We start from the raw sequence: 17319 nt of genomic DNA, 5'->3' as shown, positions 1-17319 counted from the left end.
TCTCTCGCCCCCTCCATTCACAAATTAGCTGCGGGATTATCGTGCAAACCTGTGGTTCCGTGCGTCGCATGCAACCTCCCCCCCCAACCCCTCCACCCCTCCGGGTCCATCCCCTTTCCCCGTTCCCCAGGGCCCGCCTGCTGTGGCAAACCGAAAACAAAAGAAGAAAAAAAAGGTTCCTATTAAATAAATTACAAATGCAATATAAACGTACAGATCTAGTTTAAAAAAGAAACCTCTCCTGTGGGAGAAAGCAAAGGTTCAGCGGGTTGGGGGGGTGGGTTCAGTTCGGGGAGGGGGGCAGACTTGCTGGGGGTCGCAGGGCGGTTGAGGGAGGGGGTGAGGGGAGGTGCGAGGGAGGGAGGGGAGTGGGTGGTCCAGGGGGATGGTGATGCGTCCCCCCCCCCTTCCCCCCTCCCCAGTGCCTCTGCCGCCGGGTCATTTGTGGGGCAGGTGGGGGTGCCGGAGGGTGGGGTGTTTGGGGCTGTGGGCCGGCTCTGGGGGGTGGGGTTTGTCGGGGGGACCCCCGGGCTTGCTGCTGGCCCCCCCGCCAGCGGGCCCCGCACTAGCAGCTCCCGGGAAGGGCTTCTTGTGGCCCCGCAGGCAGTGAGCGTTGCCGCAGCCGCCGTTCTCCTCTTCGCTCTCCGAGCTGCTCTCCCCGAACGCTCGAGGCTTCTCGTAAATGCAGCAACCTGCGGGGGTAGAGAGAGAGAGAGAGAGAGAGAGAGAGAGAGAGAGAGAGAGAGAGAGAGGGAGAGAGAGAGAGGGAGAGAGGGGGGGAACCCCGTTAGAGATCAGCCTACCCTCGACATTACGCCCCATTACAACACCATCCTGGCCATACACTCATCTCCCTGCTGCCTTCAGGTAGAAGGTACAGGAGCTTGAAGACTGCAACAACCAGGTTCAGGAATAGCTACTTCCCCACAGCCATCAGGACATTAAACCTGGCTCGGACAAAACTCTGATCATTAATAACCCATTATCTGTTATTTGCACTTGATCAGTTTATTTATTCATGTGTGTATATATATATATATATATATAAATAAAATGGTATATGGACACACTGATCTGTTTTGTAGTCAATGCCTACTATGTTCTGTGTGCTGACCCCAGAGTGGAGGGATCCGCGGGATTGGGGGGGCGGGGGGTTGGGGAGGGGACCGGCGGCCACATGGAGGGGTGGGGAGGAGGGGTCCATGCGGGGCAGGGCAGGGAGGTCCAAGGGATGGGGAGGTGGAGGGGAGGGTGGGGCGAGGGAGTGGGATGGAGGGGGGGGGGGGATGAGTGGTCCGCGGGGAGTCCACAAGGGGAAGGGGGGTTCACGGCCGGGGGGGGGGGGAGGCTTACACTTGGAGGAGCGACGGCCCAGATGCTCGTTGTCCACAGTGTCACTGGACCACTCCACCTTCTTGTTTGTTTTCCGCTTCCTCAGGCGGATGGTGATGCTGCGGTTCTCCTGCGGAGGGGGGGGGGGGGGGGGGAAAGAGAGGGAGGCAGTGAGATGTTGACCAGAACCTCAGCGAGTGGATCAACACACCCGCACAGTGTCCACACAGGCCCAGGGGCGGGGGGCAGGCATTGAGATGTGTGTGGATAGAGTGATACAGTGTGGAAACAGGCCCTTCGGCCCAACTTGCCCACACCGGCCAACAATGTCCCAGCTACACTAGTCCCACTTGCCTGTGCTTGGTCCATATCCCTCCAAACCTGTCCTATCCATGTACCTGTCCAACTGTTTCTTAAACGATGGGATAGTTCCAGCCTCAACTACCTCCTCTGGCAGCTTGTTCCATACACCCACCACCCTTTGTGTGGAAAAAGATACCCCTCACATTCCTATTAAATCATTTCCCCTTCACCTTGAACCGATGACCTCTGATCCTCGATTCCCCTACTCTGGGTAAAAACCTCTGTGCATCTACCCGATCTATTCCTCTCATGATTTTGTACACCTCTCTAAGGTCACCCCTCATCCTCCTGCGCTCCATGGAATAGAGACCCAGCCTACTCAACCTCTCTCTATAGCTCACACCCTCTAGTCCTGGTAACATCCCCATAAATATTTTCTGAACCCTTTCAAGCTTGACAATATCTTTCCTGTAACATGGTGCCCAGAACTGAACACAATTTCTGTCGGGGAGACTAAGCGGAGGTTGGGCGATCGTTTCGCCGAACACCTCCGCTCAGTCCGCAATAACTTACCTGAACTCCCGGTGGCTCAGCACTTCAACTCCCCCTCCCATTCCCAATCCGACCTCTCTGTCCTGGGTCGCCTCCATTGCCAGAGTGAGCAACACCGGAAATTGGAGGACCAGCACCTCATATTCCGCCTGGGTTGATTGCATCCGGATGGCATAAACGTTGAATTCTCCCAGTTTTGCTAGCCCTTGCTGTCTCCTCCCCTTCCTTAACCCTCGAGCTGTCTCCTCCCATCCCCCCGCCCTCGGGCTCCTCCTCCTCCCTTTTTCCTTCCTTCTCCCCTCCACCCCCCATCAGTCTGAAGAAGGGTTTCGGCCCGAAACGTCGCCTATTTCCTTCGCTCCATAGATGCTGCTGCACCCGCTGAGTTTCTCCAGCATTTTTGTGTACCTACAATATTTTAAATGCAGTTTCACCAAAGTTTTATACAACTGCAACATGACCTCCCAACTTCTCTACTCAATAGGTACACAAAAATGCTGGAGAAACTCAGCGGGTGCAGCAGCATCTATGGAGCGAAGGAAATAGGCAACGTTTCGGGCGGAGGGGGAGGACTGGGGTGGGACCGGACAGGACGATGGGTGGGTACAGGAAAGGGGGGAATGGGTATGGGGGTGGGGATTGGGGGGATGGGGGAACAGGGAGGGGGAGTTGGGGGTTAGAGGGAGGGGGGATAGGGAAGGACAGGGTGAGGGAGATGGGGGGGGGGGGGATGTGGGAGAGGCGGCACTCACGGTTGGGGCGGGCTGCGTGCTGTCCACCGTCTCGGTGATGGTGGCTGAAGAGCTGGCGGTCTCAGCCATGGCTCCGCGCTCCGGCTCCCTCTCCATTGTCGCCAGGGCTGCCCCCGTCTCTGCCCACCGGCCCTCGACAGCTGCGAGGGGGTGGTGACGGACAGATGGACGGTCGCGATCACTCTCCACAACGCGGCTCCCTGCAGAGTGGGGAACGGCGTTAAAGCAGCGCGACAGCCCCCCCCCCCAACCAATGCACACGGGGGGGGGGGGGGGCCACGATCACTCCACACTAACCGCCAACCAAAAATCATTTTAATCAACTATCTACACAAAAATGCAAACAAACCCACCACATATACAAACATAAAGCAATATATTCTTAAAAATTAACAGTTTCCCATCCTTATTGAGGATAGCAATCCAAATACCAACCCCACCCCCCCACACCCCACCCCAACCCCCCCACCACACCCCCCCCATCCCCCCACCCCGCACACCCACCTGATCCCCCACCCCACACCCCACAATCCACCCCACCCACCACGCGCTCCCTGAAATCCCCAGGCGCCCGTGGACAGTGCATAGATCCCATTCTCTCGTGCCACCCAGGCTGCGGTTGTAACACCGGAAAAGGGGGCGGGCAGCTGGCTCGGGCAGAGCCCTCTTCCGCCTGGCGCTGTGACTCCGGATGATGGTCTGCTTGCCCGGCCCAGGAGCAACCCAACCAGGACACCTTCGGCCCTGCTCCCCTCTACCCCACGCACAGGGGTGTCCGCCCCAGCAGCGGGGAAGACTGTAAACACAGCTCACAACCCCCCTGCAGCACACTGTCCACCGCGGAACACAAGCTCACAAGTTACAAGGAGTAGAATTAGGCCATTCGGCCCATCGACTCCACTCTGCTATTCAATCACATTAAACAGTCCTCTGTACATCCTGTATTCAGCCTCCCCCGGTTAGTTATAGCCTCTCAGGTTCTGCTCTGTTTGCAATGGGAGCTACGTGTTTAACAACTATAATCTATAGGCCATCATTAAGGCCAAGAAACAGGCAGATGGCGTCACCCTGTGGCGACTCTGCGGCACTGGCACAAACGGATCTCCTTGCACCCATCATAATCATCCAACTCTTTCAAATCACCCATTCAAAGACCCTCAAAATTACTAACAATGCTCTCTTCAATTTACTTTCTGGGCGAGCTTCCTTCCACTGCTTCCCCACTGCTATCAGACACTCAGGGCGGCACAGAGGTAGAGCTGCTGCCTCACAGCGCCAGGGACCAGCGTTCGATCCTCACTACGGGCGGTGTCTGTACAGAGTTTGTACGTTCTCCCCGTGACCTTCGTTGGCTTTTCCCGGGTGCTCCGGTTTCCTCCCGCACTCCAAAGGCGTGCAGGTTTGTAGGTTAATTGGCTTTGGTAAAATTAAAATTGTCCCTAGTGCGTAGGATAGTGCGGGGTGATTGCTGGTCGGCGCACTCAGTGGGCTATTCCCCGCTGTATTCCTAAAGTCTAAAGTCTTGAATGGACCTCTTTTAGTTTAGTTTAGAGATGCAGCCGAGTCCGCACTGACCACAGATCCCTGCACATTAACATTATCCCACTCACGCTAGGGACAATTTACACGTATAGAAATATAGACGAATAAATGCAGGATTAGGCCATTCGGCCCTTCGAGCCTGCACCGCCATTCAATATGATCATGCATGATCATCCAACTCAGTATCCTGTACCTGCCTTCTCTCCATACCCCCTGATCCCTTTAGCCACAAGGGCCACATCTAACTCCCTCTTAAATATAGCCAATGAACTGTGGCCTCAACAACCTTCTTTGGCAGAGAATTCCACAGATTCACCACTCTCTGTGTAAAAAATAATTTTCTCATCTCGGTCCTAAAAGACTTCCCTCTTATCCTTAAATTGTGACCCCTAGTTCTGGACTTCCCCAACATCGCGAATAATCTTCCTGCATCTAGCCTGTCCAACCCCTTAAGAATTTTGTAAGTTTGGCTGATCATCTAAAATCAGTACCCATTCCTGCTTTTTCCCCATATCCCTTGATTCCTTTAGCCCTCAGAGCTAGATCTTGAAAATAGAGAAAATATACCAAGCAATTAACCTAGAAACATGCACGTCTTTGTAGTGTGGGAGGAAACCGCAGATCTCGGAGAAAACCCACCGGGTCATGGGGAGAATGTACAAACTCCGTACAGACTCCAGGTCACCGGCTCTGCAAGCGCTGTAAAGCAGCAACTCTATCGCTGAGCTGAGCCACCGTGGCTGCCCTTATATGCTACACTCCCGATCTTCCGATGTATATCATTGCATCCCTTGCACTTTTATTTTACTTGCACTTTCTCCATAGCTGGAACACCATATTCTGTTGTACTACCTTATGTAAAGTATAATTTTCGCTAAACACACTTTTTCACAACACATGCCAATAATAAACCAATGCCAAGAGAAGACTGGAGGCCCAAGGAACTGCAGACGCTGGAGTCTTGAGCCAATGTGCTGGAGGAACTCAGCAAGTCAGGCAGCATCTGAGGGCGGAATGGACTGATGACATTTTGATTTCTTATTGGATCCTTCAGATTGACAAAATATGAATCAGCTGCCCTGCACATTTTGCTTAGGACATTACATTAATTTACAGGGGAGAATATTTTACAGGGGAGAATTATTTACCAACCATCCCACTTTATAGATGATATTTAGAGCCTGATATTAATTTACAGCTGAGAAAATTTCCCATCTTCCACCCAAGCTATGCATTGTTTACATTAATTATTAGAAAATATTTATTTACCAGCTACCCCACATTATAGGTTATGTTTCAAGCCTGATATTAGTTTATAGGTTAGACCAGTTACAAGGATTCTCCAAACAATAGAGGCTGTTTAGATTAATGTGTAAGGGGATATTAGTTTATAGATGAGACCATTTACTAGGTTTCTACATATGTACATGTATCCCCAATCTCTTGCCCAGAGTAGGGGAATCTTGGACCAGCGGACATAGGTTCAAGGTGGAGTGGAAAAGATTTAATAGGAATCTGAGGGGGTGGGTGTATGGAACAAGCTGCTAGAGGAGGTAGTTGAGGCAGGGACTATCCCAACGTTTCAGAAACAGTTGGCCAGGTACATGGATAGGACAGGTTTGGAGGGATATGGACTAAGCGCAGGCAGGTGGGACTAGTGCAGCTGGGCACGTTGGGCTGAAGGACCTGTATCACTATCACTTTATTAATGAATAGGGAGATATTAATTCACCAAATATTAATTCACCAAAATTGTTTAGAGCTTGATTATTGATGGGAGCAGTTATGAAGTTTCTCCACTCAATACATGCTGTTTAAAGCACAATATAAATGTATAAGGGGACATTAGTATATAGATGAGACCAATTTTTAATGCCTCATTGAATACATTAATAATAATAATAATACATTTTATTTATGGGCGCCTTTCAAAAGTCTCAAGGACACCTTACAAAAATTTAGCAGGTAGAGTAAAAACATATAAGGGGAATGAAATAAATAGTAGAGACATGACTAGTACACAAAGTAAAGACAGAATTCAATTCAAAACACAGTATGAGGCAATTAATGCACAGATGAAAAGGGAGGGGGATGTGGGGCTAAGGATAGGCAGAAGTGAAGAGATGGGTCTTGAGGCGGGACTGGAAGATGGTGAGGGACACGGAATTGCAGATCAGTTGGGGGAGGGAGTTCCAGAGCCTGGGAGCTGCATTGTATTTAAAGAACAATATTAATGAATCGGGGAGGGGTACAGATGTACCAGCTGTCCCACATTATAACGGTCAGAGCCTCATATTATTTTATAGCTTAGAACATTTACTAACTGTCACCAGACAATACATTGTGTTTACAGCAAGGCAGTAATGTATAGATTATGTTTAGAACCTAATATTAGTTTATAGCTGAGGTTTCTCCATTTAATATGTAGTATTTAAAACACAGCATTAATGTACAGGGAGCTATTACTTCCCCAACTACCCCACTTTATAGACGATGTTTAGAGCATGTTATTAGTTTTTAGATGCCATTAGCGAGTAGTCTCGTACAATGCATTGTGTTTAAAACACAATATTAATGCATGGTGGGGTGCGAGGCGGAATATTAATTTACTAGTTGCCGCACAATATAGATTATGTTTTGAGTGATATTAGTTCATAGATGCAAACATTAACAAACATACTTTATATTTAGAATGTTATTAAGTTATAGATGCCATTTGCCAGCTGTCCACAAGCTATACGTTGTTTTTAAAGCCCAATATTGATGTAATGGGGGGATATTAATTCACTACCTTCGATTTTCCAGCGTCTGCAGTTCCTTTTTAAACATGATATTAATTCACTACTGCCCCACAGTATAGATAATGTTCAGTTATATTAATGTAATGCTCATATATTAATGTGCATTAGGTAATGGAAGAGACTATTTAAGAGTTGACCCACACAATACATGCTGTTTAAATCGTGACAATAATGTATATATGGGGGTGGGGGAGAGATATTTATTTACTGACAGACCCACATTATAGATAATGTTTAAGATTAATATCCAGAGAGGATACTTCTGAATTCCCACTCTGTTGCAGCAGTTTGTAGGAGGGTTTATTTGGAGGGCATCTACCACACACGGTGCCTCAGGAAGGCCGTCAGCATCCATAAAGACTCCTCACACCCTTGTAACGGACTGTTCGAACTACTTCCCTCCAGCAGACGTTACAAGGCCTTCTACGCCCGAACCTCCAGACTCAGAAACAGCTTTATTCCCAGAGCTATAGCGGCTCTGAACTGGCCCTGCTGAGTGCCCCCCATCCCCCCTGGACTGTCTCCCTCGGATGGTCACGTCACACAGCTTATTTATTTATTTTACTTTTCTTTTACATCGGTTGGAAGCTGCAGACTAAATTTCGTTGCACTGATGTGCAATGACAATAAAAGATATTATTATTATTATTATTTACAGCCCTGCCTCCTCCCCATGCTGCAGTGTGTTAAATTGCAGCAGAGGCGGCGGGTCCCCATGGAGACCGGCTCAAGTCCGTTAATCTGAGTCCAATCCAAGCCCTTCCTTGACTGGGTCGAGGTCCCAGTCCCTTTACCTGGGTCCCAGCCCCAGCCCTGTCGGTTATCTGAATCTAAGCCCTTTACCCGAGTCCCAGCCCCGATGTTACCCTGAAGATCAACACAAAATGCTGCAGTAACTCAGCGGGACAGGCAGCATCTGTGGACAAGAGGGAATGGGCGACGTTTCACGTCGAGGCCCTTCTTCAGACTTGTCCTCGGTTTAAACCAGCATCTGCAGCATACTGACAACATTATTCAAAGCATTGTTACATTTCCAGACCACCATCTCTTTCCCAACATCTTAGTCCCCTCAGTTTGTATAAACAAAAGAAATCCAACATACAAAGGTCACATACCCCCCACCCAACGAACTTCTACCCATCTTATCTGTCTTTCCTCATATCTCAACATGAGTATAATTAAACGTAGCTCACAGATCCTGCGACGTCTTGCTATCTAAGACTAATATAAACAGTTGTCAGTCGTAAACGCTGAGCCCTTTGTTTTACAGAAGAGCTGAGGAATGTGTCCTCATGAAAAAGCATGTGGTCTGTGACCAAATGGCCTGTAAACTGAGAACGGCCACACTAACAAAACTACTTTTAAATACAGATTATATAAGATACATTTACTACAGAAAATGATATCTACTACAGTCCCAGCCCCGTTAACCCTGAAGATCAACACAAAATGCTGCAGTAACTCAGCGGGACAGGCAGCATCTGTGGACAAGAGGGAATGGGCGACGTTTTAGGTCGAGGCCCTCCTTCAGACTTGTCCTCGGTTTAAACCAGCATCTGCAGTTCCTTCTAATTGCGTACAGTTTTGGTCTCCTAATCTGAAGAAAGACATTCTTGCCATAGAGGGAGTACAGAGAAGGTTCACCAGACTGATTCCTGGGATGTCAGGACTTTCATATGAAGAAAGACTGGATAGACTCGGCTTGTACTCGCTAGAATTCAGAAGATTGAGGGGGGATCTTATAGAAACTTACAAAATTCTTAAAGGGTTGGACAGGCTAGATGCAGGAAGATTGTTCCCGATGTTGGGGCAGTCCAGAACAAGGGGTCACAGTTTAAGGATAAGGGGGAAATCTTTTAGGTCCGAGATGAGGAAAACATTTTTTTACACAGAGAGTGGTGAATCTGTGGAATTCTCTGCCACAGAAGGTAGTTGAGGCCACAGTTCATTGGCTATATTTAAGAGGGAGTTAGATGTGGCCCTTGTGGCTAAAGGGATCAGGGGGTATGGAGAGAAGGCAGGGATGGGATACTGAGTTGGATGATCAGCCATGATCATATTGAATGGCGGTGCAGGCTCGAAGGGCCGAATGGCCTAATCCTGCAGCTATTGTCTATGTTTCTAAAGCAGCATCTGCAGTTCCTTCTCACCCACCGATGTGACCCTGGGCCCGGTTATCCCGGTTATCCCGGTTATCCCGGCCCCGCGTTACCTTGAGCGTCGCTCACTCCGCCTCCACCTTCCAGGCCCGTCCCTGCGCTCTGTCCCCCGTTCCGCCGCCCATCTCCTTCCTCCTCCCCCTCCCCCTGACTTCCGCTCCCGGCTCTGGTGTTCACCCCGGAACCTTCCCCTCCCCTCTAACCCGGGCGGCCCGCCATGTTTGATATTGGCAACAACCATCCCTTGTTTTTGCAGGGGTTGCGCGCGCCATGTTTGATATTGGCAACAACCATCCCTTGTTTTTGCAGGGGCGCGCGCCATGTTTGATACTGGCGGCATTCACTGGGAGGGGACGACCACCATGTTTGATATTGGCAACAACCATCCCTTGTTTTTGCAGGGGGCGCGCGCCATGTTTGATGCTGGCGGCATTCACTGGGAAGCAAAGATCCTATATGATCTTTGATGGGAAGGGGACGATCGCCATATTTGATGTTGGCGGACTTCCCTGGCAGGGTGCCGACATTATTAATGCTGGCAGCCCCCCCCCCCCCTCCCCAGTCACATGGAAAATAGTCACATGTGGTCACAGGGAGAACGTCCTTACTCCCTACAGACCAAAGATCTCTGCTCTAAGATCTTTGCTACAGACACCAATCTTCGGTTTCCTCCCACACCCCAAAGAAGTATTGCTTTGTAGGCAGTGGCAGACTGGGTCTAAAATATTGGTTGCCACTTCATCAGGGGCCCACTTGCCATCGGGCAAGCTGACACCCTGGCCAGTCCGTCACTGCCACTGTTGGCATGGGTCTGTATACTTGGCATAAGTAATAATAATAATAATAATACATTTTATTTATGGGCGCCTTTCAAGAGTCTCAAGGACACCATACAAAAATTTAGCAGGTAGAGGAAAAACATGTAAGCGGAATGAAATAAGTAGTAGAGACATGACTAGCACACAAAGTAAAGACAGAATTCAATTCAAAACACAATATGAGGCAATTAATGCACAGATGAAAAGGGAGGGGGACGTGGGGCTAAGGATAGGCAGAGGTGAAGAGATGGGTCTTGAGGCGGGACTGGAAGATGGTGAGGGACACGGAATTGCGGATCAGTTGGGGGAGGGAGTTCCAGAGCCTGGGAGCTGCCCTGGAGAAGGCTCTGTTCCCAAAACTGCGGAGGTTGGACTTGTGGATGGAGAGGAGACCGGCTGATGTGGATCTGAGGGACCGTGAGAGTTGGTAGGGGGAGAGGAGGTCAGTGAGATATGGGGGGGCCAGATGGTGGAGGGCTTTGTAGGTGAGGATCAGGATTTTGTAGGTGATCTGGTGGGAGATGGGAAGCCAGTGAAGTTGTTTGAGGACTGGAGGGATGTGATGCCAGGATTTGATGTGGGTGATGAGTCGGGCGGCTGCGTTCTGGACCAGTTGGAGTCGGTTGATGTAGGTGGAGCTGATGCCAAGGAGAATTGAGTTGCAATAGTCCAGTCGGGAGGAGATGAAGGCATGGATGAGTATTTCAGCAGCGGGAGGTGTGAGAGAGGGTCTGAGTTTGGCGGTGTTGCGGAGTTGAAAGAAGGAGGTTTTAATGACATGGCGGATGTGAGGCTCAAAGGAGAGGGTGAAATCAAAGATCACGCCAAGGTTGCGGGCCTGGGGAGATGAGGAGACAGTGGTGCCGTCGATGGTGAGAGTGGGGTTATTGATTTTGCTGAGTGTGGCTTTGGAGCCTATGAGGAGGAATTCTGTCTTATCGCTGTTGAGTTTGAGGAAGTTATGTTGCATCCAGGTTTTTATAGCTGACAAACAGGAGTTGATATGGGAGAGGGGGGGGGTTGTGGGGGGATTCGGTGCCGAGGTAGATCTGGGTGTCATCGGCGTAACAGTGGAAGTCCAGGTTGAAGTGACGGAGTATCTGACCAAGGGGGAGGATGTAGATGATGAAGAGGAGGGGGCCGAGTACGGAGTCTTGGGGAACGCCTTGAGTGACTGTGGCTGTAGCAGAGGTGTGGTTGTGGAGAGAGATGAAGTGGGATCTGTTGGAAAGGTAGGAACGGAGCCAGCTGAGTGCAGAGCCTTCAATGCCGAGGTCTTTGAGTCTGGTGAGCAAGATGTTATGGTTCACTGTATCGAAGGCTGCGCTCAGGTCGAGGAGGATGAGGATGTTGAGGGAACCAGTGTCAGCAGAGGTGAGGAGGTCGTTGAGGACTTTGAGGAGAGCAGTTTCTGTGCTATGGAGGGGGTGAAAGCCAGAATGGAGGGGTTCAAATAGGTTATACGCAAGGAGGCGGGAATGAAGTTGTTATAAGTGGGAATAAGTGTAAATTGTTTCTAGTGTGTGTCGGCTTGTATTAATGTGCGGGGATCGCTGGTCGATGTGGACTCGGTGGGCCGAAGGGCCTGTTTCAGCGCTGTGTCTCTGAAATAAACTCTACTGCTCTGCCACCATACTGCTGTTAATGTAAAAATAAAAGTAGGGAGACCTGGACTGGGTGGGCCGAAGGGCCTGTTTGGACACCGTTTCTCTCTGATTCTCGAGTCGAGCAGAGTAAAAAGCAACTTTACACGGACTCCATCAGTTCAAATACTCATCGTTTATTGCAGGGTGCTACAGGGAGGGGGGGGGGGATTTGTGGTCACCATCAGGTCTACATTCAGGAGTCGCTCCCTTTTATAGAGACTTCCACCACCACACAACATTTACCAACAACACGAAAACCAAAAAAAAAATCTTTATTTTTTTTTAAATGAGTAACAAATAGCTTCAAATAAAACCCAGAACAGTCACAGATCATATTGGGGTGGGTGGGGGAGGGGGAATTAGAAAGAAAATCGACTTTTTTCTGCTAGTATTTTTGAAAGAAAAACACCAACATTTCACATCTACAGATAGTATTGTTCCCGGAGTTCTCTGTGCTAAATCTCGATGGTGTGGGTACTCTGCACAAGGTCCGAGCCGAGTTTGTGTGTGGAGCAGCCGCGGTCTCACCAACAGGTATTACCAAATCTGCAAAGAGGAAACACATCACAAACTGTTCAAAGATACTCTAGTGGCCACGTGAGGGAGAAAGCACGCACGCGCGCACGCACGCACACACAACTCGCCTTTGCAGGGCAACATCTCTTGCCCCAACATGTCGCAACAAGAGGGGCTAGAGAGAAGTTAGCAGAACCACTGAAGTGTTTTTTTTTCGTTCTCGAACTCCCCTCGCGGATGTTTGGTGGTTCATTCACAGCACAGTGGAGAGGAGCTCACGCCAGGCCGTTTACATTCACGTGCTGGCTGCAGCAGTCAGTTGTGTGTGGAGGTCGTAAGTGAGGGTGGTACCAACATTAGAGCAGAGGGGAGTGGTGGAGGGGCAGAGGGGGTTGGAACCGTGCCCGCCTGATGGGAGAGGTGCTGGAACACAACGGAATGGTTGGAGAGCTAGCTGCAGACAGAGCCACCGACGATGCAGCGAGCAGTAGGAGAGGGGGTGTGGGAGAGGTAGCACGACCTATCCTTCCCACGGGACCGAACAGACCACCACCGCAAATCCGAAATCACCAACGGCGTGCCCGAACCGACCGCTCCTCGGCTGTGCAAGTACCACAGGCTTGCGTTGGAATCTCTCTAGCTCGCCCGTCTGGACCAGCAAGGCCTCCACAGTCTACACCTCACAAGAAGCTTTGAACTACCCACCCACCCTTCCTGGACAAACTCCCCCTCCTTCCCACCCCGCTCACTCCGAAACCGGAACTCCGGAATTTCTTCCCTGAATCTCACCGCTCCTCATTCCTCCTCCACAACCTGCCTCTTTGACCCGAGCTTCACTATGTATTCATTTATTTAAATGTGCTCGCCCGTCCTAACATGGCCACCTGGGGCTGGAGTCTGACACGCCCGCCTCTTATATCCGCCGAGGCAAAACGTCTAAGGGCGCTAGGCAAATGCAGGAGTTGTGGAATTGCACGATAATAGGAACACCTGTCTCCAGGAGGCAGCAAACACAAGCAGCTTCACACTGCAGACTGCGATCAACACATCCAGGCGACAGCCAGCCAGCTCTATGTCTGTCACAGGTGGAGCAGGTAGCACCAGGCCGGATTCAGGCCCCTCCGCACTCTAACTGCACTTCCATCTCTCGAGTCTCGGCGCTGCTGGGGATGGCGACTGGGAAGTGGACAAGAGCAGGTAGTTAAATCGGCAGCCGCGCTCTCTCTCTCTCTCTCTCTCCCTCTGTCTCTCACTGTGTCTGTCTCTCTCACTCTGTCCCTCTCTCTCTGTCTGTCTCTCTCTCTCTCTCTCTCTCACTCTATCTGTCTCTCTGTCTCTGCACGCCCCACTGCCCTCGACGCCCCTCCAGCATAGACTGGACATGGGTGGAAGAAGGGAGGGGGTGGGGAGGGTGGGGGAAGGGAGGAAGGGGGTGGGGAAGGGGGGGGTAGAGGCTTGCCCGCGCCCGCGTACGTAGGTGCGTGTTGAGAGGTCACGCACTGTGCCCGCGCTGTGCGCTGCTCGGATGGAGGGGGGGGGGGGGAGAGGAGAAAAAAACAGAGGTGGGGGGGGGGGGAAGAGATGGGGGGGGGGGGGAGAGATGGGGGGGGGGTCACCTGGGATAAGTGTCCCAGTGACTATCAGGAGAGGAAGGAGGGGGGGGGGGAAATAAAGTGAACAGTTCCAACAGAAACAAAAAAAAGGGGAGGGGGGGGGGGGGGTGGGGAGTAAGCGATGGACAAGAGAAATAAGTTTCGGCGCCAGTTACCACATGACGCAACCTGAAGCTAGTCTGAGAGTTGCTACTGTTCAGTCTCCGCTGGTGGCTACAGGAGCTGGTTTCTCCAGCAGGCAGGCAGGTAGGTGGATACACAACTGTCAAAGAGGAGGGGAGACGACACAGCATTTCAGTTCATTCAGGAAACCCGCGAGCTGGGTTGGTCGCGCACACAGACAAACCCGCCGGCAACTCCAGCAAACGTCTCGTCTCGCCGCGCCACAGCCGGCAAATGCACTCCGCACTCGAGGGGGGAGAGGGTGGGGGTGGGGGGGGGGGGGGGTACGGACACTGGCCTTGCTGCTGCAGCTCCCCTCCGTCTCTGCCCTCGTCCACCTCGCTGGGCGACGCCAGCTCCGTTTCCCTCCACTCTCCGGCTGACTGATCTCCACATTGGCAGCGGGCGGGCGGCCATTAGGCCTGGGTTAGTACTCGAGGGTGGAGTGGGGGGTTTGTTAGACGTATTCCTCCACCCTCTCACACACACACACACACACAACTCCTCTCATCAACACTGCCACACCACGGATTGACACGTCGCAGATGGCCACAATGCGGCGATAGAGGGGTAAAAGCACTGGAAATGCCCGCGCTCTCACCACAAATCACACCCTTTAAGAGGGACAGCACGCCACGGATAACGGGGCCGAACAGCCTCACCGCGGGGTAGCACGAAGGGACATCTCTGAAGCCGACCCACCTTCATTCCTGTCCACCTGCAGCATGCAATAACAGGTGCCCGGGAAGCGGGAGGATACAAGACTTGCCTCACCTCCACCTCCAACTCCACACAGTGCCCCGGGAGAGGGGGAGCGTTGAGGGGCTCGGTCCCCGTGCAGCGGGTAGTACAGATGAGGTTGGGGGGTGAGGGTGTCTGTAGGAAGGAACTGCAGATGCTGGTTTAAACCATAGACGCAAAAAGCTGGAGTAACCGAGCGGGACAGGCAGCATCTCTGGAGAGAAGGGGTGGGTGACGTTTCGGGTCGAGACCCTTCTTCAGATTTGTCTGAAGGTATTAAGGTGGAGATTGAGCAAAAGTGGTCTATTTTCCTGACTCTCAGGCTGAAGAAGTCTTGACCCGAAACGTCACCCATTCCCTATCTCCATAGATGCTGCCTGTCCCGCTGAGTTACTCCAGCTTTTTGTGCTATCTTTAGTACAGGGTGGGGGGGGATGTGGGTGACGGGGGAGAAGGAGAGAGACCCGAATCCTGGACAAGGAGAGGGAACTGGAGTCTGGCCCTCCGGCCCCTCGAGGTCGGCTGCGGGGGGCTCTCATCACCTGGGGAACAAAGTTGGACGGGGGCGAGGGGAGGAGAGGGACGTGGTGTCCAAGCAAGGCAGCAGCCTGGGATTTGCCTGCAACAGGCACCGCTCATGGGAACAAGAGCACGGACTTTGGAAATACCGGCAAAACATGGCGCCCCCCCCCCCCCCGGCAAGCAGGATCGGTAGACTTGCTAATCGACGATCGGGAGGGATGGCAGAACTCTTATGCTTGTAAGAAAAATAATTTCACAGCGTTAGCACTTTGCACACGTGACAATAAAAGCACCGTAGAACCATTGAAGCAGGTCAGGTCCGCAGTGGAGCGGTGAGGTAGGTCAGGTCATGGAGGGGTGAGGTAGGTCAGGTCATGGAGGGGTGAGGTAGGTCAGGTCATGGAGGGGTGAGGTAGGTCAGGCCATGGAGGGGTGAGGGAGGTCAGGTCATGGAGGGGTGAGGTAGGTCAGGTCAGGTCATGGAGGGGTGAGGTAGGTCAGGCCATGGAGGGGTGAGGGAGGTCAGGTCATGGAGGGGTGAGGTAGGTCAGGTCAGGTCATGGAGGGGTGAGGCAGGTCAGGTCATGGAGGGGTGAGGCAGGTCAGGTCATGGAGGGGTGAGGTAGGTCAGGTCATGGAGGGGTGAGGCAGGTCAGGTCATGGAGAGGTGAGGTAGGTCAGGTCATGGAGGGGTGAGGCAGGTCAGGTCATGGAGGGGTGAGGTAGGTCAGGCCATGGAGGGGTGAGGGAGGTCAGGTCAGGTCATGGAGGGGTGAGGTAGGTCAGGCCATGGAGGGGTGAGGGAGGTCAGGTCAGGTCATGGAGGGGTGAGGTAGGTCAGGTCATGGAGGGGTGAGGTAGGTCAGGTCATGGAGGGGTGAGGCAGGTCAGGTCATGGAGGGGTGAGGCAGGTCAGGTAATGGAGGGGTGAGGTAGGTCAGGTCATGGAGGGGTGAGGTAGGTCAGGTCCTGCAGTGGAGGAGTTATGTTGGGGAAGGGAAGGAACAGGGTGGGGAGGGGGGGGGGGAGGAGGGATCAAAGCCTGCACACTAGGTGTAATCAAAATGACAAACTTCCTTAGCTCACGTTAGAAATAGGTCTGTACAAAGTGGTGCAGACGGGATATCTGGAACACAAGAGGCACAACTCATGTAACCCAGCCGCGCGTTAGCAGACAGCAGTGCTGCCCGCAGCGTGTACACAAGTCACCGCGGCTACCGACTGACAAGGTGAGCCCGTCGCCGGGAGACCGCAGGCGGGCGGGTTGCAATCTCCCCCTGCGTGCTCCCATTCCCGCGGCTGGAGTCAGGATGCTCAGAGGCTGGCATCACAGAATGGGGGGGGGGGGTCACGCCAGGCCGGGAACGGCCCCATCTCTCGGGGCTCCGCGCGCACGCGCACACACGCACGCACGTACGCCTCACCTGCACTCGCCCAGCCCCGTGCCCATCGCCTTCCGCCGGTCAGCCACAAAGTAACCGAGACAGAGCTCCAGTCTTAGCCCGGTACAGCGACAAGACACAATGACAAGTGGCGGCGGGGTGGAGGTTAAAACTGAACTAGGTCGGGGATGGAGAGGCTGAAAGGGTGGCAGAAGCAGATATCAGGGTGAAACACTCCAGCCCGGCAGCGGCAGTGTTGCTGCATCACAGCACCAGAGACCTGGGTTCGATCCTGACTATGGGTGCTGCCTGTATGGAGTTTGTACGTTCTCCCCATGACCTCGAGAACCATAGATTTAAGTGAGGGGGAAAAGATTTAATAGGAAACTGAGAGAGAACATTTTTTACACAAAGGATGGTGGGCGTGTGGAACGAGCTGCTGGAAGGGGTCGTTGCGGCAGGTACTGTTGCAATATTT

At 52.2% G+C, this 17319-nt stretch overlaps 2 protein-coding genes across 9 annotated transcripts in view; both read right to left on the bottom strand.

Annotated features, from left to right (window-relative positions):
* Positions 1–298: 298 nt before the first annotated feature.
* Positions 299–9571, bottom strand: LOC116990137 (E3 ubiquitin-protein ligase PPP1R11-like). Of its 2 annotated transcripts, none has more exons than XM_033047690.1 (4): positions 9495–9571; positions 2940–3139; positions 1354–1462; positions 299–692 (listed from the first exon to the last, which is right to left on the bottom strand). In XM_033047690.1, exons 2-4 carry the CDS (start codon positions 3033–3035, stop codon positions 439–441), a joined length of 459 nt encoding a protein of 152 aa, XP_032903581.1. In that variant the 5' UTR covers positions 3036–3139; positions 9495–9571; the 3' UTR covers positions 299–438. The 2 variants fall into 2 exon arrangements, with proteins under 2 accessions (XP_032903581.1, XP_032903582.1); XM_033047691.1 differs by having other exon boundaries at positions 2940–3142; positions 9499–9571.
* Positions 9572–12019: 2448 nt separating this feature from the next.
* LOC116990130 (RNA-binding protein 4B-like) overlaps positions 12020–17319 on the bottom strand; it is a 23227-nt gene continuing 17927 nt past the window's right edge. For 2 of the 7 annotated variants that reach the window (XR_004416432.1, XM_033047683.1), the window contains one exon: positions 12020–12451. The gene's annotated coding sequence lies outside the window, so the exon portion shown is untranslated. Of the gene's footprint in view, positions 12452–13411; positions 13598–14189; positions 14297–16545; positions 16586–17319 lie in introns of all 7 variants that reach the window. The other 5 variants (XR_004416427.1, XR_004416429.1, XR_004416431.1 and 2 more) reach the window with 5 other exon arrangements.

Source organism: Amblyraja radiata, chromosome 30, assembly GCF_010909765.2.
Source record: "Amblyraja radiata isolate CabotCenter1 chromosome 30, sAmbRad1.1.pri, whole genome shotgun sequence".
Classification (NCBI taxonomy): domain Eukaryota; kingdom Metazoa; phylum Chordata; class Chondrichthyes; order Rajiformes; family Rajidae; genus Amblyraja; species Amblyraja radiata.
This window is presented reverse-complemented; position numbering and strand designations above follow the sequence as displayed.

Excerpts from the sequence above, each read along its gene's own strand:
- LOC116990137 (XM_033047690.1), bottom strand. The coding sequence starts at position 3,035 with ATGGAGAGGGAGCCGGAGCGCGGAGCCATGGCTGAGACCGCCAGCTCT. Across the intron at positions 1,463-2,939 it reads GCACGCAGCCCGCCCCAACC|GAGAACCGCAGCATCACCAT; the intron begins GTGAGTGCCGCC and ends CCCCCTCCGCAG. Across the intron at positions 693-1,353 it reads GGGCCGTCGCTCCTCCAAGT|GTTGCTGCATTTACGAGAAG; the intron begins GTAAGCCTCCCC and ends CTACCCCCGCAG.